The sequence below is a fragment of the Colletotrichum navitas genome (genome assembly GCF_030913465.1).
Source record: "Colletotrichum navitas strain CBS 125086 chromosome Unknown LY79scaffold_59, whole genome shotgun sequence".
In the NCBI taxonomy this organism is placed as follows: Eukaryota; Fungi; Ascomycota; class Sordariomycetes; order Glomerellales; family Glomerellaceae; genus Colletotrichum; species Colletotrichum navitas.
Window position 1 is genome coordinate 96,771 of NW_026850605.1, and position 24,649 is coordinate 121,419.

Here is a 24,649-nt window from a genome sequence, read left to right on the forward strand (position 1 = left end):
AATTGTCTTTGCGTAATGTCAATGCATATCTTCTCGGACCCATCACGGGGTCAGGCGACACCAAATCTTCTCCGGCGCTGCCGGTGCTCAAGCTAGTTTACTTGCAAACACCCCCATCAACCGGCAAATGTCCAAATCTACTACACCACGGAATTTGGTTATGGGCTTAGAAAACCATATGAGCAACAATGTTCTCTTGGCTGCATAGCCTCCTTGTATTCGTCCCAGTTGGTATCTGGGCTTTCCTGTCCAACAGGGCGCCTCTAGTCGTCTTCGTGACGAATGGTATCGCCATTGTGCCTTTGTCATCGCTACTCACCAGCGCCACTGAGAAGATCGCCGAGGATGCCGGAGACACGGTTGGAGCACTTCTGAATATCACACTGGGTAACTTGGTAGAGCTGATTTTGTTGTAAGACGCTGAGCTTTTGCCTTGATGTTGGGCGCATTAGCTGACCTCGTTCACTTAAAGCATGTAGGTCCGTATCTAACCTTCAAGGCAAGAGGAGGGCTGATGAGTTCAGTGTTGCTCTCAAGCACAACCGAGTCCGTGTTGTTCAGGCCTCAATTCTCGGTTCGATGCTCGTCAACCTGCTCCCAATCCTGGGTGTCGCTCTTTGCGTCACTGGGATCAGTTACGACGACCCGGTATTGACTTTTGCCGAGACACAGCTTTTGGTTTGGCTCCTGACTGTCTCAACTTTTGTGCTTTTAATACCTGTGAGTGTGGTCTAGCCCTTGATGACCGAGAGTTGGAGCTAACCAATCGAAGGCCGCTCTCAATTTCACACTTAATGAGACTACCGGAGCAGGTGATGCCAGGCTGCGAATGAGTAGAGCATCGGCCCTCATGGCTTTGGTGATATACGTCTTCTATGTCATCCATGAGATAAGGGTCCACGCCTCGCCAACTCCATTCATCTCCCCGCTGTCACAAGTGTCTGATATTGAGCAGTACCCTGCTACTCTTCCACCGACCATGTCGTCAGATATCTCGGACATCTCATCTCGCGCGACTCGCTTCGCAGGTCGAGGTAACCAGGGACAAAAACAAGATGCGACTAGAGACGGAGAGTCCGATATTGAGCTCGGGGACATCGACACTCCTAACTCAGGTTTCTCTTCTGATACTGAAACTTTAGGAGCATTGCGCGGTCGTAACTTTCAGGAGCTCGGAAACTGTAGCAGCCGTTCAAGTTCGTGCGACGACAACGTGGCGTGTTTACGCGACTGCTCCCTTGCCCGGAAGACTGCCTCTTCCACGCGAGGTTGCAGCGGTTGGAGCCACTCCGCCGCAAGCAACATCCGTCAAAGTCTGACAAGGCCTGATCTGGCATGTCCTCGAATCCCACGGCGTCCTGGAGCAAGCGCTGCGGAGCCCGAGCGCAAAGCCCATCGGAGATCAAATAGCGAAAAAGCGCTTTCTGTCCTGTTGTTGATAATCAGCTCGGCCTCGATGTCGATGTGTGCCGAGTTCCTTGTCGGCACAATCGACGAGATTACACGCCAAGGACATTTGTCGGAGTCTTTCATCGGCCTCATCCTGCTCCCCATTGTCGGGAACGTGGCCGAGTTCGTTGTTGTTGTGACCGTGGCATATAAGGAGAAACTAGATCTGGCAGTCGCTGTTGCAGTGGGCTCGGCTGTTCAGATTGCACTCTGCGTTGCTCCCTTGACTATCATCGCATCATGGATTATGGCACGAGAGCTGAGTCTGAGCTTCAGCTTATTTGACGCAGCTGCATTGATAGGAGCAACTGTACTAATTAACTCCTTTTTTCTCGGCGATGCAAATAGCGTTTTACGGGCGAGCAGACTGAAAGGGGCGTCGATATGCGCTTGCTACATTATAATTGGGTGAGTTTGTCTCTCCCGAGGACGTGAAACTGTCAATTCGTAAGCTGATTGTTTTCAGAATTGGGGCTTTTTTGAACCTAAACCATGATACATAGATTGATTGTCTTTTTGAAGAGTTATTAATCATTTGTTTCCATTCTCTCTCTCACCGCATAGACGGGTGATCGCCTGTCATCTATGCAGAGTTTCGCAACTTAATTGTCTATCGGATGAATGTCGAGTTTAATTTCAGTAGCCACACTGGTTGACGAAGTAATCTAATCTGCGTGAACTGCAGCATGAGCTAGATGTGAGGGCCACTGTTGTAGTTTTGAGCAGGGTGCATTGACATTGACCTTGTCAGCTAGAACGTGCAGAACCTGGCTGAGCAATAACGGAATAATATGAAGATCTCGAAGTTCGCCAGTGCTACTCTGTCAATTAGGACTCGAACATGTAAGCAGGATGTCATAATTACGTGTTTTGAATCCTATGTCAAGGGGGAACGGACTGAAAGTATTCGAGATGCGAGGTGTCAACGACACGTTTTATTTTAGTAGTTACGGAGACCCAAATTCATAGGCGACTGGCTCGCTTTGAAAATATCCCCAAACTTTCGCCATCATGCTAGCACTTCAGTACGAATCTCCCAAAGAGGGCCTAAAGCTTTGCAAAATCCCAATACCCGAGCCTGGCCCCGGTTCGGTGCAGATCCGTGTGAAGGCGGCGGGATTGTGCTACTCGGACTGTCATCTCGTCAAAGGACACGACGGTGTGCTTGTCAGGAAGCCCATCACGCTGGGCCACGAGGTATCAGGCATCATAACCGCTATCGGTCCCAGTGTGGTCGGATACCGCGCTGGCGACCGCGTCGCTGTGTCACTTCTCGCGTATCCTCTCAACATGGACGTCAGGGGTTGGGCGATGGCCATAGGGCTCGGATTTGACGGCGGCTAGGCCGAGTACGCCGTCGCACCAGTGAACCGACTCGTTCGGATCCCTGATGGTGTTCTTTTCTCCCAAGCCGCGGTCGCGACGGATGCGACGGCCACAGCTTACCATGCCGTAATGATTGAAGCTGGCGTATGTCCCGGCGCAACGGTTGGGATTGTCGGCATTGGAGGCCTCGGGATGCAAGGTCTTCGTTTTGCAGCACTCAAAGGCGCCACGGTTTACGGCATCGACATCGTGGACTCCAAGTTCGCGCGGGCCAAACAACTCGGCGCTCGCGGGTGTTTCAAGAGTTTGAAGGAGGTCGGGGATATTGCTTTTGACGTAATAGTCGACTTTGTTGGCGCCAAAGAGATAACGAGATCCGCCCTTGAGCGTGTCAAAGAAGGAGGCAAGGTCGTACTTGTTGGACTGGCAGCGGGAAACGTGACCATCTCGAGCACCGATTTGGTCACACGTAGCATCACACTGATCGGGTCATTAGGTGCTAGCGAAGCCGATTTGAAGGACGTATTAGAGCTACTCTCAAGGAAAGAAATCGACCCGGAACTGGAGGAAATCCCCTTTTCAGATATCCCGGCCGGGCTTAATGCCCTTGATATAGGTAAAGCTCAAGGAAGGCTTTGGACGGATCCAAGCAAGCCCAGAAAAAGATTTAGTCAGCTGTAAGGACGAAGATAACCTCAAGTAGCGATAAATCTAGATCTCTGTTAGGAACGATAATATGATGAGTTGCAGCGTTTGATAAAAAAGAGTGTAAAGTAGTTGTCCTATTATCTACATAGAGACTATGGACATGTGTGAAGTGATGTCGGGTAGAAATGGTTATACGAAGTTGACTATGCGTGCAGTAAGCTACGTCTGTAGCGGCTACCACTAGTACTGGCCACATGAAGCCGTTCCCATCTTTGCGACAGATAAATGAATGATCTGAGTATTACCAGCTGACCAGTACTTGTGACTGGGCCGGGCAGTTGCTGCCAGCACAAAACTATGAGCCTATCTATATACAACTACATCTGACTCCCAGGAAGCTTTTTACAGGGTTGCTTCCCGGCTGTCGGCAAAGAGAACCAATTCTGCTAGTGTCTTATTGAAAACCTGTCTGCTTTTTAAGCAGGCAGACCGAGAAGGCCTTTTAGGATGGAAAATTGTGTTAACGCGTAGCTCAGAGACCAAGTTGTGCAGATGACGAATCTGCATTCAGCAAGAAGAATCACTGCGCATGAAGCACTGGGGCATATGTGGTCCTGACAGCCTAAAACTTATAAGAGGAGATTAAGATTGAGATGGAACTCTTAACTTAGAGGATATCTATAACTGTCTGTTTACTTTAATTAAGAGGTTGATCTATTTATTGTCTTCCATCTCTCTCATGTCGCGAAATACAAATTGGGATCAATGCTAGTAGCGTCTTGTTGGCGGAAATCATTCAATCTCATCGTCATCGCCGTGGAAAAACCTCAAAATGGCAGCCGCCACTCTATCTCCGTCGTGCTCGAGATGCGCCGTCTCCGATGCCCGGTCTGCATGCTCCAAATCCTGGATGCCTCCGCTGTCGACTCTCATCTGGATCTGTCTCTTGACCATTTCCTCGTCGAATGCCAAGTGAGCCTGCGTTGTAAAGAGCCTCCCCTTGATGTAGATGCCCTGTACCTTGGTGTGCTCGCTATGGCCCCATATATCCACCCTCGCGCCAGGCTCGAGCAGCCCCTTGGAGGTTTCTAGCGTAGGCGGCGCGACTACCTGGTCTTGGTGCATCTGGTGCAGGAAAATGTGATCGTCCTCTGTGCGGAAGAGTTCCTTGCCCACCGGCGAGAGGTCGAGTCGGCAGTGGCCGAGTTCCCAGTCTTGGGATGGGGCTTGCGCGATCTCGGCGCCGAGCATCCGGTTGAGGAGCTGGTGTCCGAAGCACACGCCGCTAAGATGGAGATCCGGCCGGCGCTGCCACAATTCTGGGGTTTCTTCGGGTCAGACACAAGCAGAGAGTAGCAAAACCGAGCTAATATTCACGCACCTTTGAGAACATCAAGAAGCTTGAGAATCCAAGGGTTGTCCTCGTGAGCGTCGTACATGCTTCCGGTGATCAAGACACCCTGATAACCATCGAAGTCCTCAAACTGAGGGACCTTGCCTCCCTTCTCTTCCACTACGAACCTCTGGTCGGTGTCGATCCCTAGTGGGGGATCGTGTTCGGCGCCGGCATGTTGGAAGTGGCTGTGTAGGATCTCTCCGAAGCTACCCTTGGTTGCGTGTGTATCGGGGTGAGGCTCATCCGTTTCCAGCACGATTATACGTACAATCGGTGATTCAGGCGCGGGATATTTCTGGCCATTGTACATGCTGACTTCGAATATACCACCAAGGGATCTTTTATTAGGTAACGGTGACAAGGACAAAGGGATTCAGTGTTATCCCATTGAACAAGGGTTAACTTGGGGTATCGGTAAGGGGTATCGATAAAATAAGAAGTTGCAAGGTCGCGGTTAAATGACAGGCACAGGAGAATGGTGTTACTTAAAAGTGTGTATTCCCCAAGGCTTTTGAGCATGGTGACGCATTGAGGCTAGACTTACACATAAGCCAATGTGGGCCAAGGGAGAATATTTTGCAGGATTCCATTCCAAGCGGTGCATCGGAGCTCTATGTTGACGTCAGTTCCTGAACCGCCGTAGGGCTGAGTTGAAACGAATCTTCGATGACGGTAGGCGTCCTGGATTTTGAGTTTTCATAACATAATTCCCGCTTGGTCCGCCACGCCAACGGCTCGGCAGGTTCCACTGGCGGGGGGCGTGGGCCGTCTGAGTGGTGTAAATCCGGTATTTGGGGGGATCTGTTGCCTCTCGGCTTACGCCCCAAGCTTGAGGCTTACGCGTAGTAATGCTGTGCTGGCAAAGTCGGATGTCTGAAGTCTTGGGTGAGAGACTAAGGCAATTGGCAAGTTGGTTACGTAGAGTTGCCCGCAACTTGCCGTTGGCACCTCGAAGGCAAGGGAGACATCGTGCTGACATGAAAAGAACAAAGGAGAATGAATGTCTTGGAAGCCGGATCGGGAAGACGATCCTAGCTGATTCTCGCCCCTGGGCTTGGCATGATGGAGAACGCCCCCAAAATCCCATCATAACGGGTCGCAGAGACACATTGCATAGTTCAAACACTCGAATCTGATCGATATAAGGCAAAAGAAAACGAGCAATCAAAAAGCACGAAAGAGATTAACCATGGCTGTATGGATTCGTCAGCTTGTATTAACAGCAAGCTACCCTTGCAGTTGAAAGAAAGGAAAATACGAATCCTATGTTAATACGAGTTATTACGGAGGTCAATCGAAATATCAATAAGGAGAGTAGCACACTTGACATTGTTCCGTCCCAGACACAACGAATTCGGTCTTAACTGGCGCCTGTATTTGGAAACGGAACCTAGAAAAAAGAAAAAGAAAAAAACTGGAGGCCAAGAGACTTGCCCATAATGTTGCATGCTACTGTAAGCTGACACCTGGTGCTCCCAGGCATATATTAATGTTACACAATGAAGCTCTGCGAACAAAGAACCAATGTCGAGGGAGACGAGACCGTGAGAAGAAAGGTCTTGAGTTTGCTCGATTCACCAAGATTGATACTTAAGCCAACCATTGTCTTCTATGGATTGACTCGAATGTAATACTCACAGCCAGCACCAGGACTCCGATCACTGATAACACCGACTTCGTCAACCCACCATAAAAAGGAACTGCACAAGCAAGCTGCCAACAGCATATCCCCAAACTCCCCTAGTAAAATGGACCGACTTAACCTGGACGCACTTCGCAACCTGAGCCTCCGCGATCGTAGCGGTGGCAGCAGTCGGGGGAGCAGCCGACCACGAAGCCCTTCCGAGGCCAGCTCTGACTGCACCGTCATCAGCGACGGGCCGCCCGCGCTCGAGAGACTTCGGAGGACGGAGCTGGAGGAGTTCGGCCCCGAAAGAGTGGCACGGGCTAGAATTGCGGAAGCCCATATTCAAGAACAACTCAGGCTCCGACCCGAGGCTTACGCTGCCCAGTGGGGTAGAACTCCGGACTCCGTTGCCGGCTCGACCGCCAGCTGGGCGAATGACGTGCCGGCCAGCTACCCCGATCCGCGGAGTGGAAGCCGCAGTGTAGCCGGAGGCCGTGCCCGTCCCCACTACGGAAGCAGCGTGGCCGGCAGCGTGACTGAAAGTGTCACCAGCAGTGTGTCGAGCAGACACCCTATTTTGTCCGGATACGGAGACCCGACGGCCTCTAATGGAAGCTCGCATCCCAAAAAGCCAAGCAGCTCGTACACCTTGCCCGCCAATGGGGGGAGTCAAACCAAGGCGTTCTGGCCCGCAATCAAGCACCTTCTCACCTCCCAGGCAGTCCTTGACGAATACACCCTTCCGTGTCCCCGTTGTTCGATTGCGATGAGCGCCGCGGAAGCCGGCGCTCAGCACCGCGCCATGATCCTCTGCTGCGGTCATATGCTGTGCGAGGGCTGTGTCGCCAGCATCGCGGCCAACGAGAGACAGTGCCCGTTCTGCGCGGTGCCTGTGGGCAAGTACGTCGACTGCGCCGGGAGCTGCAAAAACCCCGGGATGATGGGTCTTGGCCTGCCTAGCACCATGGACGAGCTCAGGAGGCTTCCGCGCACCATCTCCGAGGGGGCCTCGCTGCCCGGTTGCTGTCCCAAGTGCCGCATCCTGCGCATCGAGAGGGACACCAGGAAGCTGGTCCGCCATATCCTCAACGACGCCCGAGCCCGGTCCGTCTGGAACCCGTCCAACGATCACAAGATCGACAGCAAAGATTACAGCGACTACGTCAGGGTTCCCGAGCTGGACCGCTTCCTGGCGGTTCTTAGAGACACGACCCACAGTGCTGAGATTCACAGGCACTACACATGGCTGCAGCCGGACCACCGCAACAACTACGCGCAGGTCTGGGCCGAGAAGCGTGACTACACCCGCCCTCGCCCAGGTCACGGCTGAGAGGCTCTCGAGGCGTGCCAAGGCAAAGCAGGTCACCAGGTTATTGTGTAGCTAGATAAATCGGCGAATGAAAAGACCTGTGGCCTTCAAGGCTTCAGTCACCAAAATTCCTACCGTCTGAATGAATGCACAGAGCGACCGTTTGATGTTCCCATCCGGTGGAAACAGCATGTCTCAGAGTGTTTGAGCAACCAACTGCTCCGGGCTCTACCTAACCGAACAGAGCCGTGGTCTTGGCAACACAACGGAGACTTCCAGTATAGATCTGATAACAACATTGCCCGGTTTTCCTAGAGCAGTAATCTCTGATTCGGAAAACAACGGAAGATGCTCTCACGCACTCGACAATTCGGGGGGCCGACCATTTTCCTAACAAGTCAACTTTGAAACTGTTCGGATTTATCCTCCTCCTTATAACTACTTACCATGTAGACTGCCACCTACAGCACAACGCCGATATCGTCCTGGCAGTGCGAGCTTAACGGATAATAAAAACTGGTCAGTGCTTACTGCAAGGGCTTAAGCTATACCTGCACGGAATCTAAGGTTCAATATCCGTACTTAGGGTGGTTTCGACCTGCCCTTGATTGTTTTATCAGCTACATGAGAAAAGGAGATTTTGGAGGGGGGACGACAAGGGAAAAAATGTGTTAATCCCTGGTCTTTTTGCTGAGGGACTCCCCTGGATACTACCCTACTTTGACCCGGAATGTGGGCAAACCAAAGCGTTCGGACGACTAGGCTGATTTCGTCCGCTAGCGCTCCGTATTCAATCTCATCCATTCAGACGAGATTCGGTCCAGACCAAGTGAGGCAGGAGATTCATTGCCCAGGTTACATCTTTATTTTTCTCTCATGTGGAAAAATGCAACCTCATGGGTGGTATTCTGTGAATCCTTTCACGCGACTCATTGCGCCGCTATATGTGGACTCGATTTGTTGGCAACACTACGTACATTCTTATGCCGGAAATATCCGTACAGAAGTCATTGATCTCCGGTGCACGACTCTACTTCAATTTGGAGTGCGGCCTCCGGCGGGCCCAAGGTAATACATTGTAAGTAAGCCTCCCCCCCCAGCCTAGGTTTGCTGGGGGCATCTCCGAGTCGGGTAGGATGTGGTGACCCAAAGAGACAAACGTTTTGTTGTGAGGTGTTTCAGATTCGGGGTTGCACACCTTGAATGATGTTCCCGCCGGCGGTAGCCTCGTACAAGGAAGAACCACGGAACGTCCTCGACACCACCCTGAGTAGCAACACAAACGCCCATTTCTCCTCCTCCCGGCGGACATCAATGCACCAGAGTGTCAGGTTTGACATGGGCTCGACAACGTAACTTGACCGGGGCATTTCTCACCGCGCGCATGCCTCCATTAGATGAAGGTCTTTCACCAAGAGCTGTCATGTCGCATCGCCCTTGCCATCTACTGCCCCGGGGTTTTGTTTATCGGTCTGCTGTGTCGACTACCCCTTACTCACGAACAGCCTTTTCACACGATTCTTTAATGAGTCGAATGGGTACGTGAACCGACTCCGCTGGGCCGCGTCGGCACGTACGTGCGTAGGTTGTCGACATGGGCCTCGAGGAAACATCCATCGCCTGGCCCAATCAGCTTCCAAGCCGGGAGAAACAACTCTCTCGTCACGAAGGCGGCACGAGAAACTCATAGGAATATGCTACGCTACGTATTGGTAACGCAGCAAGAAAGAAACGTCAGTGATAGCTGGAGATCTCTTGGAAAGTCTTGGGGGGCGGCCTTGGTATCTCGATCGTTAGCCGGCTTATTTGGTCTTGGAAAACGGCTATCTTCTTGGCCCCCCCCTCGGATCTATGCCAAGCCAGAGGAATATGCAGACGATGCAATCTACTCGGTGGCCGGCTTGCGATCCTCTTGGCCTCCTGAACTTGCGAGTCGGAGGATTGTCTGCAACTAGCCGTTAGCCTGTGGCAAGTCGTAGATCGTACCCTTGGTTGATGGCCCCCCCTCGTGGCCCGACGTCAAACGCGGGCTTCATCCATCTTTGCCTCGCACCAACGTCCAGACCCGAGGCGGAATGCGACATAGTTATTGAGTGGGCAGGATGGACCGCGTCTCTGGCGAGCAGGAGACGCATCGAGGTCTTTGCCAAGCCTCTATATGGTTTCGGGAAACCTCGTCGATGGCAGTCTTGGGACTTGCATCGTTTCACCTCCGCTCGGACACCCATCTTCGTTTCTCCACCACAATTCGCGCTGCCCCCCCCAACCCTAGAGACGGCTGAATCACCACATGGCGGCTCTTTGCCCTCCCCTGGCCCCTTCGGGTCCGCTCGTCCAGTGGCAGACGCCGCCCCAGCCTATCACCTCTTGTCTTCGGCTGCTGCAGAGAGATTCTATTTTTGACAGAGCCGCTTGGCCTTGGCGCTGGCAGGGCTTGTCTTGACACGCATGATGGCGTCGCAGTCGCCGCTTCGAATGCTGCCGTCTCTTGGCCCGTCTCCTTACCATCCTTCACGTTCAACCCCACGATTCGTCTTTCCTTGATCCTCGGTGTGGAGTATTTGAACCTCTTCCCGGCACGCCGTGGGGATTTCATTCATTAGGCTCTCTCTTCCCACCTTGCGTTTCCACTCGTTGTCCCGTGTGCTCTACCTTCTTTCTATCCATCTACCTTTCTTCTCGACTTCAGCTGTGCTGTTTGTTCTGTTCTTTTTTGGCTTCTCCTCTAAGGGACACCCACTTCATTCCAGTACACTCTTATTAATCCTGCCGAAGAAAGACTTGCCGGCTGCGCCGATACACGATACCTAATCTTTTCAATTCTTCTTCCGTCATCCAAATCCTTCGCCATGCAGATCACCAGCACCCTCATGGCCCTGGCCCTTCTGGCTATGGGCGTCAACGCCGCACCCCTGAACATCAATTTGGGCGCATACTCCCCTGCCTTGGTGGTGGGTGATGGTGCGCTCACGTTCGGAGGCGAGGAAGCGGCACCGGCCGCAGGCGCTGGGGGAGGTGCAGGCGCTGAGGGAGGTGCTCAACGCGAACTTGTTAGACGTCAAGACGCCAGTGACAAGAAGGTTGAGAAGAGACAGAGTGGGTTTGATCGTGCCCTGACGTTCGCCGAGGCCGCCCTCACGAAGGGCCCCGACATCGAGCTCGGAACCGGAGAGGGCGGTGCCGGCGTCGGTATCAAGGTCGACAACAACCCCAAGCCCGCTGCCGGCGGTGCAGCAGGCGGTGCGGCAGGCGGTGCTGCAGGAAGGGAATAGTGGGAATATCTTCCACGGGGAGAGCCGTCGCATAATCTTTCCGAAGTCCGATCGAAGTATATGTGAGTTTTCTCGCCTCTTAACCCACCCAGGCTGGGTTTCCACCCTCCCGGCTCTGGTACAGACGCAAACGAATCTGAACAAGGCGGGCTGACTCGACTGGATCCAGACGTTGCCATTGATACTCTGTCAGAAAAAAAAGTTTGAAGTTGGCTCGCCTGGCCCCCATTGATCGAACGCGATTACGCCCTCATTCTTTTGTGACGAAAATCTCCTTCGCGGACTCTTCGGCAATCCGCGCACGCGCAACCTTCCTGGCACTTCGGCATGATAAACTTTTTTTTCCTTTTTTGTCATTTTTCGTTCGAGTACTTTTTTTGGGGGCACATGTAATTCTTGCTAGGCTGGGCGTAACTCTGGGGGATGGAGAGGGGAAAAATCTGACGCTTTGGGTTCGCGGGCGCAAAGGATTGATCGAGCACGATCAAGTACGTGACGACACCTGGAAATAGCAGCGATGTAGCCGGCATCGCGTCGCCCGTTCATATGGCAATTTAGTTCGTCGGCATTTATTCAAGATTCTGTGAATGATATGATCCCATCTTTGTTCTGTGTCAAGGCTCTCGAGTGTGATGATGGGCGCGATGAAGCGGTCGATGAGGCATGTGCATTAGTGTCCACGACTGGAAGGAAGAATAGTTCGGAATACTCGGGGGCCAGGTTCGCGCATGCGAAGGAGGGTCATCAACCAAGACGTCTTCGGGCTTGATATACCCCTTATCATCGGCGTTTACCACATGAGCAACTCGGCCCATGGATGTTCCACTCTGGATCCAACACTACGGGCCGACCCCTGTGCGGGTGGGTGTAGGATGTCTTACTGCGCGGTACTTGCTGAGGGTTGTCCGCAACTCGAGGGCATTGGCTCGACCGGCCAACACTCCTGCACCTCAGCCCAACCAACTCGCACGATTGGCCGATCTGGCCTCATCAGCCCAGCCATCTCTGTGTTGACTGGCAGAATCATGTGGGCAGTGTGCAGCTTCATAACACCATGCTGTCATGCTTCTACTGGTCAGCTGCGATGGCTTGCATTTGTTTTGCATGTCTTCGGAGGTGTCAGGCGCGGCCGTACGACGACCACGAGGTGAGCCAGAGGTGTCAAAACAAGGCAAGTCCCGTCTTGGAAGTCTTGTCCAATATGGCTTGGGGCTTGCGTTGCCCGTCCGCGTTGCCGAGTCCCTTCTGAGAGAGTGGCGTTGCCGTTCATATGTGTCTCTTGGGCTGGCGATGAGGAGTGTGCGTTGTTGGGTGTCCCTTGGCGGGTAAGATGGAAGTGCAGGATATTAGCACGCAGATCGGTTCGCGGGTCACAGCCTGCTTTCTATCTCTTGGATAAGACCAACACATTTTGCTCATTCTTTTCCTTCTTGTGACTGTCCGTGTCTGATGTTCATCCATCTTATTTGATTTTCAACACCAACACACCTTCGTTCACATTGTTATTCGTCCCGTCGTTCTCCCGAAACCAAGCCAGTCTAGAGAAAGCAGCTAGTTCACCGACCAAACCGATGCGGTTCCGTCAGCGATGCATACTTATCAAACTCCGATCTCGCTGCCCCCCGTCGAAACCCCTCTTTCCGTCGCTGCCCGACAGGAGGATGCGGATGCAGAGATTCATGTCATAACTCAGACAATTTATCGTCCAAGCACCACATTCGTCACATACGTTACTCTAGGCGGTGGCCTGCCAACATCATACGCCGATGGACATTCGGACGAACCACCGCCGGTGGCTTCTCCGACAGTAGCCCCGCCACCCCCGGATCGGTCGAGTGGTTCACTGTCAAGTGTCCAAATTGGGGCCATCTTAGGAGGCATTGTTGCATTCGTGGCCATAGTTCTCATCGCCTGGTTCTGCGTCTCGCAGAAAAGACCAGAACCACATTACCCCCCTAGTTGGTATGAGTATGATTCGTTCACCGAAAGCTCCGCCACGCCAACTATAGTGAGGCCGCCGTCTACAAGACCTCACCCAAGAGATCCGCGACTAAACAGGCCGCACCCCCCCATGCCGCAGCCGCCACCGCCGGCCTTCAATGTTAATCATTACAAACAATGGGAAATTAAATTCAATGGTCCGTTCCGTCGACAGCAGCCACCACCGCCTCATCGATATCGAACAAGGTTCCCTCGATCGTAGTCGTTTCCATCGGTTGTGTCACGTTATATGGCAACTGCATCACGGATACAGCGTCGGTATCACGTCGGCATCACTTCAATTTGTTGAGTCAAGCGGCGAGTTAGTCATAATAAGGAGCCGGACCATTGGGCTGATAATATGGAAGCGTAGTCCTGAAAGACAGGGCACGCTCTTAATGAGACCACAAGATTCCAACGATGAACAAGAAGCAAGACCAAGAGAGAATTTGAGAATAAGAGCATTTATAATCCTGATACCTACCTAGCTAAAGCATGAAGTTTGTAGTGGCAAACAGTCCATTTCCACAACGGCAGATTCTAGACTTGTCACTTGGCGTCCCGTGACCACCCTCTTCCACTGAATTGTCATCAGACGAGATGCCAGCTATGCCTATTCATCATATGAGCTTCCCCCAGGGGCTTAAACCGTGATGCCTACTCTCAACTTGTCCCACAGCCCTGGAAATGTCTCAAATTTTGCAACGTCTTGGAGCCTAAACCTTGTCCCCACGTTCACGTTTTATTACAATATAAGCCGAGCGATCTCAGCATTGCCGGCAATGGCTGCAAAATGGAGCGGACCGTTTGATAACAGCATGTCGACCACTCCCCGATTTGCTTCAAGTGCGGCGAGATGAAGAGTTGTCCACTCACAGTCATCCAATCTATCGACAACAGCGCCCAGGTCTATCGATATCTCATATGTGTTCTTGCTGAGTCGCAACAAGAAGTGGTTGTTGCCCCTCCTCATCGCCAAGGTTTGAATCTGCGCCACATGCCAACAGCTCTTCTGTGAAGGCCAATCGACCCAAGCTGGCAGCCCGAGAGAACACAGTCCCCTTTTGGAACACTTTGTTGATATGACCGGAAGATGCAAGGGATTTACTCACTGCACCGAGAAGATTTTCGTTCTTTCGTATGTGTGGCATTTCGAGACGCCATCTCCAACGGTTTTCAAGACTACTTACTTCAGTGTAGTCAAGTAGGCATTTCAAAAGAACAAGCTTTTGACCCAAACAAACCACCAGAAAGTCGTTAAAACCTACTTTGCTTTCTAGGTAGGGGTTCGCTCCAAGATCGATGAGACACTGTCCCTTCTAAAGGTTGCGGTATATAGGGAAGTTTGCTTATCTGCAAAATTGACATTCTCGCCGGCTTCTAGTAGTAGCCGCATAGCAAGGACCTTGCCACCCCTGATAGCCGATTGGAGCATCCTCGATTTTCAGGGATTTGTATTGTCCCAACCCTACGAGCTGATCAGGTCATCAATATAAAAATCATGATGGCAAATGTTTTCTGCTTTGCTCATGGTTTTCCAAGCGTTTCCAACTAAAAGACCGAAATTTCCACTGCTCCATAGAAATTGGGGATTAAAAGACCTTTCCTTAAAGGCAGCAAGGAGGTCTTCGTAATCGTTTCCGTACTCCCTGGGCCCCTTCAAAGTATCTTCTGGTTCGTCTATGAGGTTTCGTTCGGCGCATTTTTGTGGCAAGGCAGCGGCTTGCTTTATTATCAAAACTAAGTTCTTTCAGAGCTTGCGAGTGTTGGTTCCGTAAATTTGATAACGTGATGGTATGATAATCGAGCAAAATCTTGACAATATCCGTCTGGAGACTTGCCACTGCCCATCTTAGGGCCGTTCAGTCGTGAATGTCGCGCTCAAACTGGTTCGCTCCATTTTGGAGCAAAATTCTGACTTTCTCGTGTCGCCATTCAGGACTGCCCAGAAAGGGCGGAGTCAATCCAACCGAATCTTTGGCGTTGGTGTTGACCTTGTGAGAAACAAATGAGAGGTGCCATTGCCCCTGGCCAGGCGATATCTAACGAACGTCTCTGATAACACTGCCCGCTTGTGAAGTACTCACTAGATCGGGCTCGCATGCAGGTAGTACAAAAAGGTCTGCTGGGGGTTGCTCTGCGCTTACATCGTTCTATGAACATGGCAGTGTCACCAACGACAACGTTGATGAATATGGGCTTCTTTTCTTGTAAGGGTGATTTTGCTTCCGGGACTGATACTCTCGGCGAAGAAGTTCCGGTGCCCGTGCTGATCGGGACGGCGGACGGACCAGCGACTAGGCCGGCGAGGGTTGACGGACTTGAAAGAGAGTATGGCGCATTAGCAGCGGCCCGCGCGGGTTTGTCCCTTGGCGGACCCGCAACTCTATCAGCCAGAAATGTCTACGGTAAAGGCCACGATCTATGGGTAGCTTCATAAGAGCGCATCGATCACGACGAGGCAAGGAGGTCTGAGCGGAGGCTGAGACTATCAATAACTTATAAGGAAGGAAAATAAAGGCAGGAGAATGTGAAATGTGACGTTGACGGGGTTTCCTGCGGCCCTAGGGAGGGGCCGGTAGGGATCTCGCCATATAGCGTCGTCGGGGAACGACTTAACAAGCAATGTTTAGGGGCCGGTGACATGACGCCAACCGAAAGCGGAGGGGTTGTGGCACATTTTCTTTTCTGGGCTTCTCCGCTCTCATTTATCTCTGGGTATGGCAATGTCACTTTGACGGCAAGTCGAGCCCCGAAGTCGAGCCCCGTCCACCATCCAACCCAGCAGCAACGATATTGCATGGAGTTTCGTTTTGCAGCATGCTGCAGATTTCCCCGTGGAACCCTGCCGGTGGTGTCACCCCTGTCAACGATATTGGAGAGTAGGATCCGGAACGGGCCTTCAACGATGGGCCCATTGCCCAGGGTCATGAGCAGAGAATTCCTACCCATTAATAAATACATCTACTTAAGTCTGTAATCTGGACATTCGCTGAGGCTGAACGAAAGTGAGACTCGTGCTGCCCATCATGGAATGGACCTTGACCTTGCTGTTGCTCGGAGGAGCTTGGCTGCTTTATATCATCGCCGTCGCCGTTTACAGACTCTACTTCAGCCCTTTAGCCAAATTTCCGGGGTCTAAACTTGCGGCATTGACATTATGGAACGAGATTTACTGGGACATCGTCAAGCGCGGAACCTTCATGTGGCGCATCGAAGAGATGCACCGGAAATATGGTCAGACCTTAGCCCAGCGTTCGAAGTCACCGTTGAAGCCACCGTCATCACGCCTTCGAGCGAACATCGCATTGCTTTCACTGACGCAAATTTGTGAACCCTAGGCCCCATCCTCCGGATCAACCCGTATGAACTGCACATCAACGACCCGGACTTTTACGACGACCTTTACTCTTCCAGCAGGAAGTCGGACAAGTATCTGTGGTGGGTCAAGACTGCGGGCTCGGATGAAAGCTCTTTTTCGACCGTGTCGCACAACCTGCATCGGCAGCGCCGCGGGGCCCTGAGTCCCTTCTTTTCAGTGCGCTCCGTGGTCCAGCTGGAGCCGCTGATCAAGGAAAAGGCGGAGAAGCTCTCGGCGCGGTTTGACGGGCTCGCCCAGACAGGGGAAATCGTGCGGTTGGACGTGGCATTTATGGCGTTGACGATGGACATCATATGTGACTACTCCTTCGCCCACGACCGCAAGTACTTGGACGAACCGGACTTCAAGCTCCTGTGGAAGGAGACGGTCATTGGGGCCTTTGAGGGCGGCGCAGCTAGCCGGCAGTTCCCATGGATGCTCCCACTTATGAGGCAGCTCCCGCTTTCCTGGGTGTCGGCGATAAAGCCCTCCGTCGGCCATCTTTTTGGGTGGCATGAAGGGGTCAAGCAGCAAGTCAAGCCCATCTTGGAGCGTACAGACGACATCTCCATGTCGAGGTCGTCGCGAAGAACCATTTTCCATACGCTGCGCGACAGCGACCTGCCTCCGGAAGAAAAGTCGCTCGAGCGGCTTTGCGACGAAGCCGAAATTTTGACAGGCGCGGGCTCCGAAACAACAGCGCAGACGCTCGCGAGAATCTTCTTTTATCTGAAGCATGTCCCCGAAGTGCTGCAAAAACTCCGAGCGGAGCTGGATGCGGCGATGCCCAGCGCTGTCGACGTCCTGCCCTGGACCGAGCTGCAGAAGCTCTCATATCTTGTGCGTTCAGCCCCGGGATCAACGACACCCTGCCGCCCCTTGCCGAGCTGGCCTTGATTTCTAACCGATTGTGCCACCAGACTGCCGTTATCCGAGAGGGCTTGAGGCTCTCATATGGGGTCACAACTCGGCTACCTAGGATCGCCCACCATGATATCGAGTATAAGGGATATAGGATACCTGCTGGGGTAGGCAGTCGACCGACGATCTGCTTTGAGGTTTTGAAAGAATACTGACTCGGGTTTAGACGCCGGTTTCCCAGTCTTGCTACTTCGTTCTTATGAATCCGTCCGTGTTCCCCGAGCCTAAAGCGTTTCGACCAGAACGCTGGATTGAGGCGGAGGGGCAGAACAAGCGGCTCGATAAATACCTCGTGTCTTTTGGCAAAGGTAGCCGGCAGTGCCTTGGAATCAAGTAAGAATATGCCAGTTCCGGCCGAATGTTTTGACATTGTCTGACGCGACATTAGCTTAGCATACGCGGAGCTGTACATCACAATAGCCACCATTGTCCGGCGCTTCGAGTGGGAGATGTTCGAGACCACGACCGACGACGTCGTCTGCAAGCGCGACTTCTTCGTTGCAGTCGCCGATTTGGAGAGCAAAGGCATCCGGGCCAAGTTGCTACCCCGAGCGAACGGCAAAGCGGCTTAATCCCCGGGAACCAAGGGGCTGGAAGAGCCCAGACCCTTGTGCGTGGACAGAATGACACCGAGAGCAGGACAGCGAGACGGATGACTCCTAGTGTTTCACGGCTTACAGATCCTCGCAATCTCTTTTCCGCATCCCGTTACTCATAAGACTCTGCGCGCGCAAAACGGGAAGAACATGTGGGGGGCGGGACGCATGTATAATATACCTAGGACTCTTCAGTCGCGGAAGTCTAATCTGACTGGACCAGTCCGTCAACATGGTGAGATGGAGGGCCACTCGCCCATGTCATTGTAGACCCCGGTCCGCCGAATCTTGCACCGACCGTCCGAGCAACCTTACGTGAGCTCCATAATCTTCCACATATTGCGCCGAGCCAACTCGCGGTGGTCGTTGTTCTCTCATCCAACTTCGTGCCCCTGAGCTCTCCATTTCCGGGTTGCAGTCACTTCAAGCCAGACAGTCCACAGATATTACAATCGAAACGGTGCTCATCTGGTAAACCAAACTTGGCATTCCCTATTGCGTGTGCGTTCCAGACTTGCCAACCATGCGTGTTGCCTCCCTGAGCGTCTTAGCTGTGGCCATTGCCTCTCATCATCCGCTACGACCCAAAGCGACATCCCGAAGCATCCGGTCGTTGAGCCGGCCCCCTTCGACTCCGGAAGGGTCATGCCATACTCGCCTCTGCGAGACAGGGGCCGATACTGCTACGTGAAGCCCAGCTGCACCGAGGGCCGCGACGACGCGCCCAAGGTTTTCGGGGCCTTTACGGAATGTAATGGTGGCGGCACGGTAGTTTTGGACAAGAAGTACCTCATCAGCTCCCCGCTGGACCTTACTTTCGGGAGCACATTAACGTGGTCATCACGGGCGAGGTTCATTTCGCCACCGACCCTTACTACTGGGTTGAGCAAAGCTTCAAGTGTGCTTTCCAGAACCAGTCGGTCTTCTGGTAGCTTGGCGACGAACACGTCAACATTTACGGGGATCTCGGCAATGACAAGTCCGTTATTGACGGCCACGGCCAGGTGTATTGGGGGGAGATTTCAAACGAACAAGAGATCAAGCCGTCTCGGATGGACTCCAGCGCCGGCTGTCTAACAGAGACATCAGATCTTGAGGCCAATGTTGTTCTCCTTCGAGGGTGTTGAGGGAGCGACCATGTCCCACCTTCGCATGCGCAACCCGCCCAACGTGAGTCGCTATATTGAACAGGATTGGGCACAAGACTTACGAACGCAGTGGTCCAGCTTGATCGCCAACAGTACTGATGTGGTCATCAGCGACATGGATCTCCGGGCAATTGTGAGTCGAAACACATAGAAGAATGTGCCAGGAGCTATTCTAACTGTACCCCAATAGGCCGTAAATGGTGTGGAGATTGCCAACTCCGACGGTTGGGATACTTATCGCTCCGATCGGATCGTCATTCAGAACTCGTACATCATCACACGGACGGTTAGTCAATCATTCGACTCTCACCTGGGCCCCCAAAGTCATGGAGGCCTTGAGTCTGCGTTGATGGCATGACCATCCGCAATGGTGGCACAACCAGGACAAGCGCTGGCCTAGCCATCTCTCAGACTGTGTCTCCTTCGAACCAAACAGCAATACAAACATTGTCGTTCAAAACGTGGACTGCACCGGCTCTCACGGGATGAGCGTCGGTTCACTGGGCCAGTACAAAGACGAGACCGACACTTTCGAGAACGTCTACGTTTACAACACCAGCATGGCCGACGCGAGCGATGCCGCGCGCATCAAGGTCTGGCCCGGCATTGAGACGGCATTCCAGACCCTCCTGAACGACGGCGGTGGCCTCGGCCGCGTCAGGAACGTCACGTAACGACACCTTCAGGGACATCAACAACGACCGCGCCATCACCACCACCACCCAGTGCTACGGACAGAAGAACCAGACCTTCTGCGAAGAGTTCCCTGTAGGCTTTCCTTTTCTGGAGAAGGATTTTTCTTTTTTTTTCTTTGTTCCTCTCCCCAAGCTCGGAACGGTCCCATATACCGACTACGTTGTACGCCAGGCCAACCTGACAATCTCCGATATCACTCTGAAGAACATCTGCGGAACGACGTCCGAGAAAATTGACCCCCAGGCCGGCACGCTGGTCTGCAGTGCCCCAGAGGCAAGCTGTTAACCTTGTTCCAAGACATCTCAATGCAGATTGCTAACAGCCGTTCGCAACCCAATAGCGCTGCAACAACATCCGCGCTGAGAACGTCACCGTCACTGTTCCGAGCGGAAAGTCGCCTATTTAAGGAATGCAAGAACGTCGACCAGAGTCTCTTGGTCACCAACTGCGCTTCTGGCACAAGTTGAAAAGCGCGATACCACTTCCGGCTAGGCAGTACTTGTATATTTGACACGTAATACTATGTCCCCTTGGGAAGGAGGGAACCTTTTACTACTATACGTGCCTCGGTCTTGAACCAAGGAGAGCTCAGGGCTGTTTGTATATGCGCATTAGAGCTTCCGACTCTCGAAAGAATGGCTTCATAGGTTGTAAGGGCTCCAACGATAAACGTTCTCCAGCCACCAGTCGTCATTGTCCTCCTCCTCCTCCTCCTCCTCCTCCAAAGGTACGGGGTGGTTCCACGGCAAGCGAAGGTCCAGATCGCGCTCGATCAAGTCCAGCGTCTCCTCCACGCAGCCGTGCACCTCTTCTTCAAAGTCGTCTAGACGCTTCCTCATGGCTATGAATGTCCCGTCCAGGACAAGGTCGGTGACGTCCTCTGACGCGACGTGCCCGCACCGGCCCGCCCGCACCTCGGCCGCGGCGCGGTCCCTCGTCGCGTCAAACCAATCCTGCAACAGGCGGGGTACGTCCGGACGCCCCCCCTCGGCGTGGTGGCTCAGCCGCATCACCTCCCCGAGCCTGACCTCCGCCTCGCAGCCGTTGCAGCGCGTGACGCGGTGGCCGCCCTGCTGGAGGGTCCTGGTCCCCCCGACCGGGATGTCCCGCGTGAGGGGCCAGCCGGGCATGGCGTCCCCGCAGTCGGAGCACTGGAGAGGCATGCGGCAGATGGGGCAGCTGGGAGGTTCTCCTTGCCCTCGCCTCGTCCGTCTCCATTTCTCCAGGCACTCGTCGCCTATTATGTGGCCACAGCAGAGGATCGCGGGGATCTCCCTGCCCATGCCCTCCGGCCTCCGCAGCTCCCAGCGCGACTGTCCATCGACGACGCACTCGTCGCCGCAGATGACGCAGGGAATGTCGACCCTGATACTCTCGTCCTCCAGCGAGCGGAGGTAATCGTTGCGGATCGTGGGCCAGAACCCGTCGGAGCGCACGTGCAAGGTTGGCAATGGTGTGTTGGGGGCAGCATTGCCGCCGTCTAGTTCGTCCCCCAGTTCGGGGAGGCTCGGGGTCTCGCCAGCGTCATCGTCACTATCAATGTCAGTTGAGGAGCGTCTCTCGGAGATGCTGAGCTTCTTCATCGGTCGCCTAATGGGCAATGAGCCCTCGGCATCTTCACTATCGACGGGAGATGAGGCGCGTCCCTTGGAAACCTTGAGCCTCTTCATGGGCCTTATGACGGACGATGAAGCCTCTGTCTCTTCGGATTCCGAGGCGCCACGCCTACGCTTTCTGCTGGGATTAGGCATGTCGCTTCTTCGTGCGGGAGAGTTATCAGGGCTGCTATCGGGGACGCTGCTCTCCGATGAGCCGCTCTCTGAGGCGCTGCTCGTTCCCCTCCAGGCGGCGGTAGATCGGGTAGTCATAGGGTGACACCGAACAGCCGAACGTTTGGTGTTGTTAGAAGGCATCTCTGGAATGGTAGTAAGCTCAGAAAGCGAAGGTATAGTGGGTGTTACTTAGAAGCAGGGATGTCTGGATAGAAATCGAGTACGGAAAATTTGTCGCTGAAAGCTGATGATAGTAGTTCGCTTGATCGGCTATCAAAACGTACAAGGCAAATGAGCTGGTGCGTGGTTGGTAGTGTTGGTCGATTGATGCTGTTTGGATTGGAGGATGTTACGGAACGCAACCATCACGGTTATATAGATTTGCGATGCTGCAAGTCCATTATTATAAAGTCTTTGAAGAGCATTAGTGCGTTCTGATTCTACAATGAATTTGTTCTCAGCCATGAAGGAAAATCCCACCAGGTCATTGTCAAAGCACTATTAGCAAGTCCGAGTAACCAGCTTTCAGGCAAGAACAAGGTGTTTGTTCCGCATTTGCATCAGAGGTCAACATGTTCCAAGAGATAGAATTGCTTTGTTGGGGAAGAAAACGTGGTCTGCTACTTTGTTGCCTCGTATCTGTATTAAACAAATCTTTCAAGAGATCCGTCCGGCACAACCCGATGCTACCCCGTGAATAAGCAGTCGTCTCCTCGAGTCTTTATCGCCCGCCGAAACACCAAACATTCATGCTGCGAAAGACCTCATTCCTCGACCCACACAGCCCACTCCTAGTATAAGAACCTCCATATGGCGAAGGCGCCCAACGCGATCCCGCTCCCCAGGTGTAGCATCCCCATCGGCCCTTTCCCGCCCATCCGCCTCACGGTCCACCAGTCGGCGACGCACACGCACGACGTCACGGCGAACAGCGCCGTCACGGCGTCCTCGTTCCCGCTGCCCTCCTGGTACGTCTCGAGGAGGATGAAGAGCGCGCCCGCCGCCAGGTCCCGGGCCGACTTGGCGTAGCTGAAGGGGTTCGGATCGACGCCGGCTGGGGGCCGGGCGATGCCGAAGGCGTCGTACATGGCGAGCGGGCGAGCGAAGCCGAGGAGGCCGACGAAGGTGAGGCCCGTGCCGAGGACGAAGCTCGGGAAGGGGGAGAACGGGGACGCCAGGTTGAGCGACATGGTGGGGGCTCCGGAGGTTGCTTGGGTGGGTAAGGGATGAGGTAGGGTTGATCTCTCGCACGCGCTTTCTGTTGTGTCTTGGATTCGTGATTTTCTACGTGACGGCAATGAAGATTTTACTCTCTCGGGGAGGGGACGTAACAAGAAAGATCAGTGACGAACAAGTGCGGTCGGTCGAGTTCAGGAAGGCTGGAACCCGAGAGCTTAAGAGGGAGGAGACGTTTTATGTATTTCATGACGCAAAGCGTTCATCCGAACATTGCGACAAAGTCCCATCATGCGGGCCTCGTGGAAGACTCGAGCCCGAAAGCATGTTTCGCCCACCACACCAATGCGAGCGGGGTTGCATTGAGGCAGCAACGGTATCCGTATCCGCATCAGCATAGTACGCATGAAAGGAAGGGAACTCTTTTTTCTTTTTTTCCTTCTTTTTTTTTCCGGCAAGTTTTAATCAGTAAACACCGAACATGGACGAGAGAAGTTGCAATGCGATGGCCGGATGCCGAGCTATCGGGCCCAGTGGGGCATCGGCGGTATCCACACCGGGGCCGTCACCGAAGGGTGGAGCCCCGCCTCGGAGGGAGTGTGGCGCTTTTGTATTTTTTATATTTCTTTTTCTTTTCCATTCGTTTTTAGCACACTGGACGAGGCAGGAGCCAAGCATTGTCCCTATTGCCAAGGTTAAGCATCACAATCCATCGTCGTCACCAACAGACAGCCTTCTGGCCGTCTCTCTACGCCCGCAATGGTGTCCTCTGTCCCTGTTCCTTCATCGCCGAAGAAGAAGAAGAAGAAGAAGAAGAAGAGAAAGCTCTTCTACAAGGCATTTGCCGGTCGCAAGGACGGCTCAGATCTTACATTCCAAGGCTACACCCGCGCAATCACCATGTACGGCGGCGGAGCACACCTCCAGAATTCAATCCGCGAGGGGCACTCGCAACAAATTCCTCGTGTTTTGCAACAAATTCCCCACCAACATTGAACAATTCCGCACCGAAGCCAAGCAAGCAATTGGGAATCATCTCCCCTCATTATTGCTAAGGTTCGGGACGATATAAAATCGCATGATGAAAAGTGACGGGGGTCAGAAAAGGGAACGAGAGGGGGAATGACCGGCGTTTTCGTGCCGACATAGACCAATTTGCCGGCCGCTTGAGGGTGCAGATCGTAAGAATTCGCGGCGACAAAAACAATGTAAACGAGGGAAAAAGATGGGTGAAAAGGATCAGAGAAAAGGATTCGTGTACGTGCATCCCTCTTCCTCTGCTGGCCCAACCCCCGAACTACCGGTCTACGACGGTCTTCGCTCACCCGAAAGGTACAGGCTACCTCGACGACCTCGTCCCCGTCGGGGCCCCCGCCACCATCTCCGCACGCCCCAGTCCCTCGGACGAAAAGCACGCCGCCGCCATCGCCGCGGCGGGGCTCAACGGCGCCGGCCCCGCAACACACCATCGGCACGGCTTCGTGGAATCCGCAGCGTTCGCGGTCGTCGACTGCCGGCGCCGTCGTGATGACGGGTCCGACGCGGTCTCGTCGTCTTCGGCATCGGGTCGATCCTGGACTGGATCTGGCCCGATGAACTGAGGTCCGAAAGGTAACGAGCGCATGGCTTGGCGGCCACCCGGGGAGGGGGGCACTGTGAAGCCAAAGGAAGGTCGGGCTGGGTCTTCCCTCCCCCTTCTTTTAGGTTTGATCAAGTCCAACATGTAGGTTGCACTTGATGTGCACCAGGCTTACAGAAAAGCATGATGACCAAGGGTTTCCGACTCTGAATGCGGTGTAGGCTACCGTCTTCGTCAGGGAGGGACATGGTAAGGTTGATTACGGGATGAAGGCGCTTTTTTGCATACTGTAGCAACCATTGCACTGCACATTGGATCCCTGGGAACTCGAAAGCTCCACAGATGATAGCACCACCTCGACCCCGCACGACCTCGGCGCACCGGCCTAGCGTC

At 53.5% G+C, this 24,649-nt stretch overlaps 11 protein-coding genes across 11 annotated transcripts; 7 read left to right on the plus strand and 4 right to left on the minus strand.

Moving 5' to 3' along the window:
* Positions 1 to 188: 188 nt before the first annotated feature.
* LY79DRAFT_521559 (uncharacterized protein) lies at positions 189 to 1,861 on the plus strand (the record flags this gene model as incomplete). Its single annotated transcript, XM_060555361.1, has 4 exons — positions 189 to 412; positions 525 to 720; positions 773 to 954; positions 1,315 to 1,861. The coding sequence occupies 4 exons, from the start codon at positions 189 to 191 to the stop codon at positions 1,859 to 1,861; spliced, it is 1,149 nt and encodes a 382-aa protein (XP_060411101.1).
* A 599-nt stretch (positions 1,862 to 2,460) lies between these two features.
* Positions 2,461 to 3,456, plus strand: LY79DRAFT_592467 (alcohol dehydrogenase GroES-like domain-containing protein; the record flags this gene model as incomplete). Its single annotated transcript, XM_060561424.1, has 2 exons — positions 2,461 to 2,745; positions 2,794 to 3,456. The coding sequence occupies 2 exons, from the start codon at positions 2,461 to 2,463 to the stop codon at positions 3,454 to 3,456; spliced, it is 948 nt and encodes a 315-aa protein (XP_060411102.1).
* Positions 3,457 to 4,152: 696 nt separating this feature from the next.
* On the minus strand, positions 4,153 to 5,388 carry LY79DRAFT_651764 (GMP synthase). The gene is made up of 2 exons (XM_060562562.1): positions 4,805 to 5,388; positions 4,153 to 4,742 (listed from the first exon to the last, which is right to left on the minus strand). Exons 1-2 carry the CDS (start codon positions 5,127 to 5,129, stop codon positions 4,216 to 4,218), a joined length of 852 nt encoding a protein of 283 aa, XP_060411103.1. The 5' UTR covers positions 5,130 to 5,388; the 3' UTR covers positions 4,153 to 4,215.
* Positions 5,389 to 6,404: 1,016 nt separating this feature from the next.
* LY79DRAFT_705709 (uncharacterized protein) lies at positions 6,405 to 7,776 on the plus strand (the record flags this gene model as incomplete). The annotated part of the gene is made up of 1 exon (XM_060565009.1): positions 6,405 to 7,776. The coding sequence occupies exon 1, from the start codon at positions 6,568 to 6,570 to the stop codon at positions 7,774 to 7,776; it is 1,209 nt and encodes a 402-aa protein (XP_060411104.1). The 5' UTR covers positions 6,405 to 6,567.
* Positions 7,777 to 10,604: 2,828 nt separating this feature from the next.
* On the plus strand, positions 10,605 to 11,027 carry LY79DRAFT_672082 (uncharacterized protein; the record flags this gene model as incomplete). The annotated part of the gene is made up of 1 exon (XM_060564002.1): positions 10,605 to 11,027. One exon carries the CDS (start codon positions 10,605 to 10,607, stop codon positions 11,025 to 11,027), a length of 423 nt encoding a protein of 140 aa, XP_060411105.1.
* Positions 11,028 to 12,434: 1,407 nt separating this feature from the next.
* Positions 12,435 to 13,542, plus strand: LY79DRAFT_562654 (uncharacterized protein). Its single transcript, XM_060558491.1, has one exon. The coding sequence runs from the start codon at positions 12,616 to 12,618 to the stop codon at positions 13,228 to 13,230; it is 615 nt and encodes a 204-aa protein (XP_060411106.1). The 5' UTR covers positions 12,435 to 12,615; the 3' UTR covers positions 13,231 to 13,542.
* A 2,473-nt stretch (positions 13,543 to 16,015) lies between these two features.
* LY79DRAFT_661440 (cytochrome P450) lies at positions 16,016 to 18,044 on the plus strand. The gene is made up of 5 exons (XM_060562790.1): positions 16,016 to 16,244; positions 16,349 to 17,208; positions 17,289 to 17,396; positions 17,456 to 17,622; positions 17,678 to 18,044. The coding sequence occupies exons 1-5, from the start codon at positions 16,037 to 16,039 to the stop codon at positions 17,859 to 17,861; spliced, it is 1,527 nt and encodes a 508-aa protein (XP_060411107.1). The 5' UTR covers positions 16,016 to 16,036; the 3' UTR covers positions 17,862 to 18,044.
* Positions 18,036 to 20,135, plus strand: LY79DRAFT_592471 (pectin lyase fold/virulence factor; the record flags this gene model as incomplete). The annotated part of the gene is given in 11 exon segments (XM_060561425.1): positions 18,036 to 18,055; positions 18,437 to 18,653; positions 18,710 to 18,805; positions 18,818 to 18,930; positions 18,968 to 19,055; positions 19,104 to 19,166; positions 19,224 to 19,372; positions 19,470 to 19,703; positions 19,720 to 19,801; positions 19,901 to 20,002; positions 20,070 to 20,135. 11 exon segments carry the CDS (start codon positions 18,036 to 18,038, stop codon positions 20,133 to 20,135), a joined length of 1,230 nt encoding a protein of 409 aa, XP_060411108.1.
* A 235-nt stretch (positions 20,136 to 20,370) lies between these two features.
* Positions 20,371 to 21,725, minus strand: LY79DRAFT_705713 (uncharacterized protein; the record flags this gene model as incomplete). The annotated part of the gene is made up of 1 exon (XM_060565010.1): positions 20,371 to 21,725. The coding sequence occupies exon 1, from the start codon at positions 21,640 to 21,642 to the stop codon at positions 20,371 to 20,373; it is 1,272 nt and encodes a 423-aa protein (XP_060411109.1). The 5' UTR covers positions 21,643 to 21,725.
* A 567-nt stretch (positions 21,726 to 22,292) lies between these two features.
* On the minus strand, positions 22,293 to 22,691 carry LY79DRAFT_672086 (uncharacterized protein; the record flags this gene model as incomplete). Its single annotated transcript, XM_060564003.1, has 1 exon — positions 22,293 to 22,691. The coding sequence occupies one exon, from the start codon at positions 22,689 to 22,691 to the stop codon at positions 22,293 to 22,295; it is 399 nt and encodes a 132-aa protein (XP_060411110.1).
* A 707-nt stretch (positions 22,692 to 23,398) lies between these two features.
* LY79DRAFT_562661 (uncharacterized protein) lies at positions 23,399 to 24,554 on the minus strand. The gene has a single exon (XM_060558492.1). The coding sequence runs from the start codon at positions 24,144 to 24,146 to the stop codon at positions 23,559 to 23,561; it is 588 nt and encodes a 195-aa protein (XP_060411111.1). The 5' UTR covers positions 24,147 to 24,554; the 3' UTR covers positions 23,399 to 23,558.
* Positions 24,555 to 24,649: the final 95 nt, after the last annotated feature.

Coding starts and splice junctions, on each gene's coding strand:
- LY79DRAFT_651764 (XM_060562562.1), bottom strand. CDS start 5,129: ATGTACAATGGCCAGAAATATCCCGCGCCTGAATCACCGATTGTACGT. Junction 4,743..4,804: donor GCTTCTTGATGTTCTCAAAG/GTGCGTGAATAT, acceptor AAGAAACCCCAG/AATTGTGGCAGCGCCGGCCG.
- LY79DRAFT_562654 (XM_060558491.1), top strand. CDS start 12,616: ATGCATACTTATCAAACTCCGATCTCGCTGCCCCCCGTCGAAACCCCT.
- LY79DRAFT_661440 (XM_060562790.1), top strand. CDS start 16,037: ATGGAATGGACCTTGACCTTGCTGTTGCTCGGAGGAGCTTGGCTGCTT. Junction 17,209..17,288: donor TGCAGAAGCTCTCATATCTT/GTGCGTTCAGCC, acceptor TTGTGCCACCAG/ACTGCCGTTATCCGAGAGGG. Junction 17,623..17,677: donor CGGCAGTGCCTTGGAATCAA/GTAAGAATATGC, acceptor ACGCGACATTAG/CTTAGCATACGCGGAGCTGT.
- LY79DRAFT_562661 (XM_060558492.1), bottom strand. CDS start 24,146: ATGGTGTGTTGCGGGGCCGGCGCCGTTGAGCCCCGCCGCGGCGATGGC.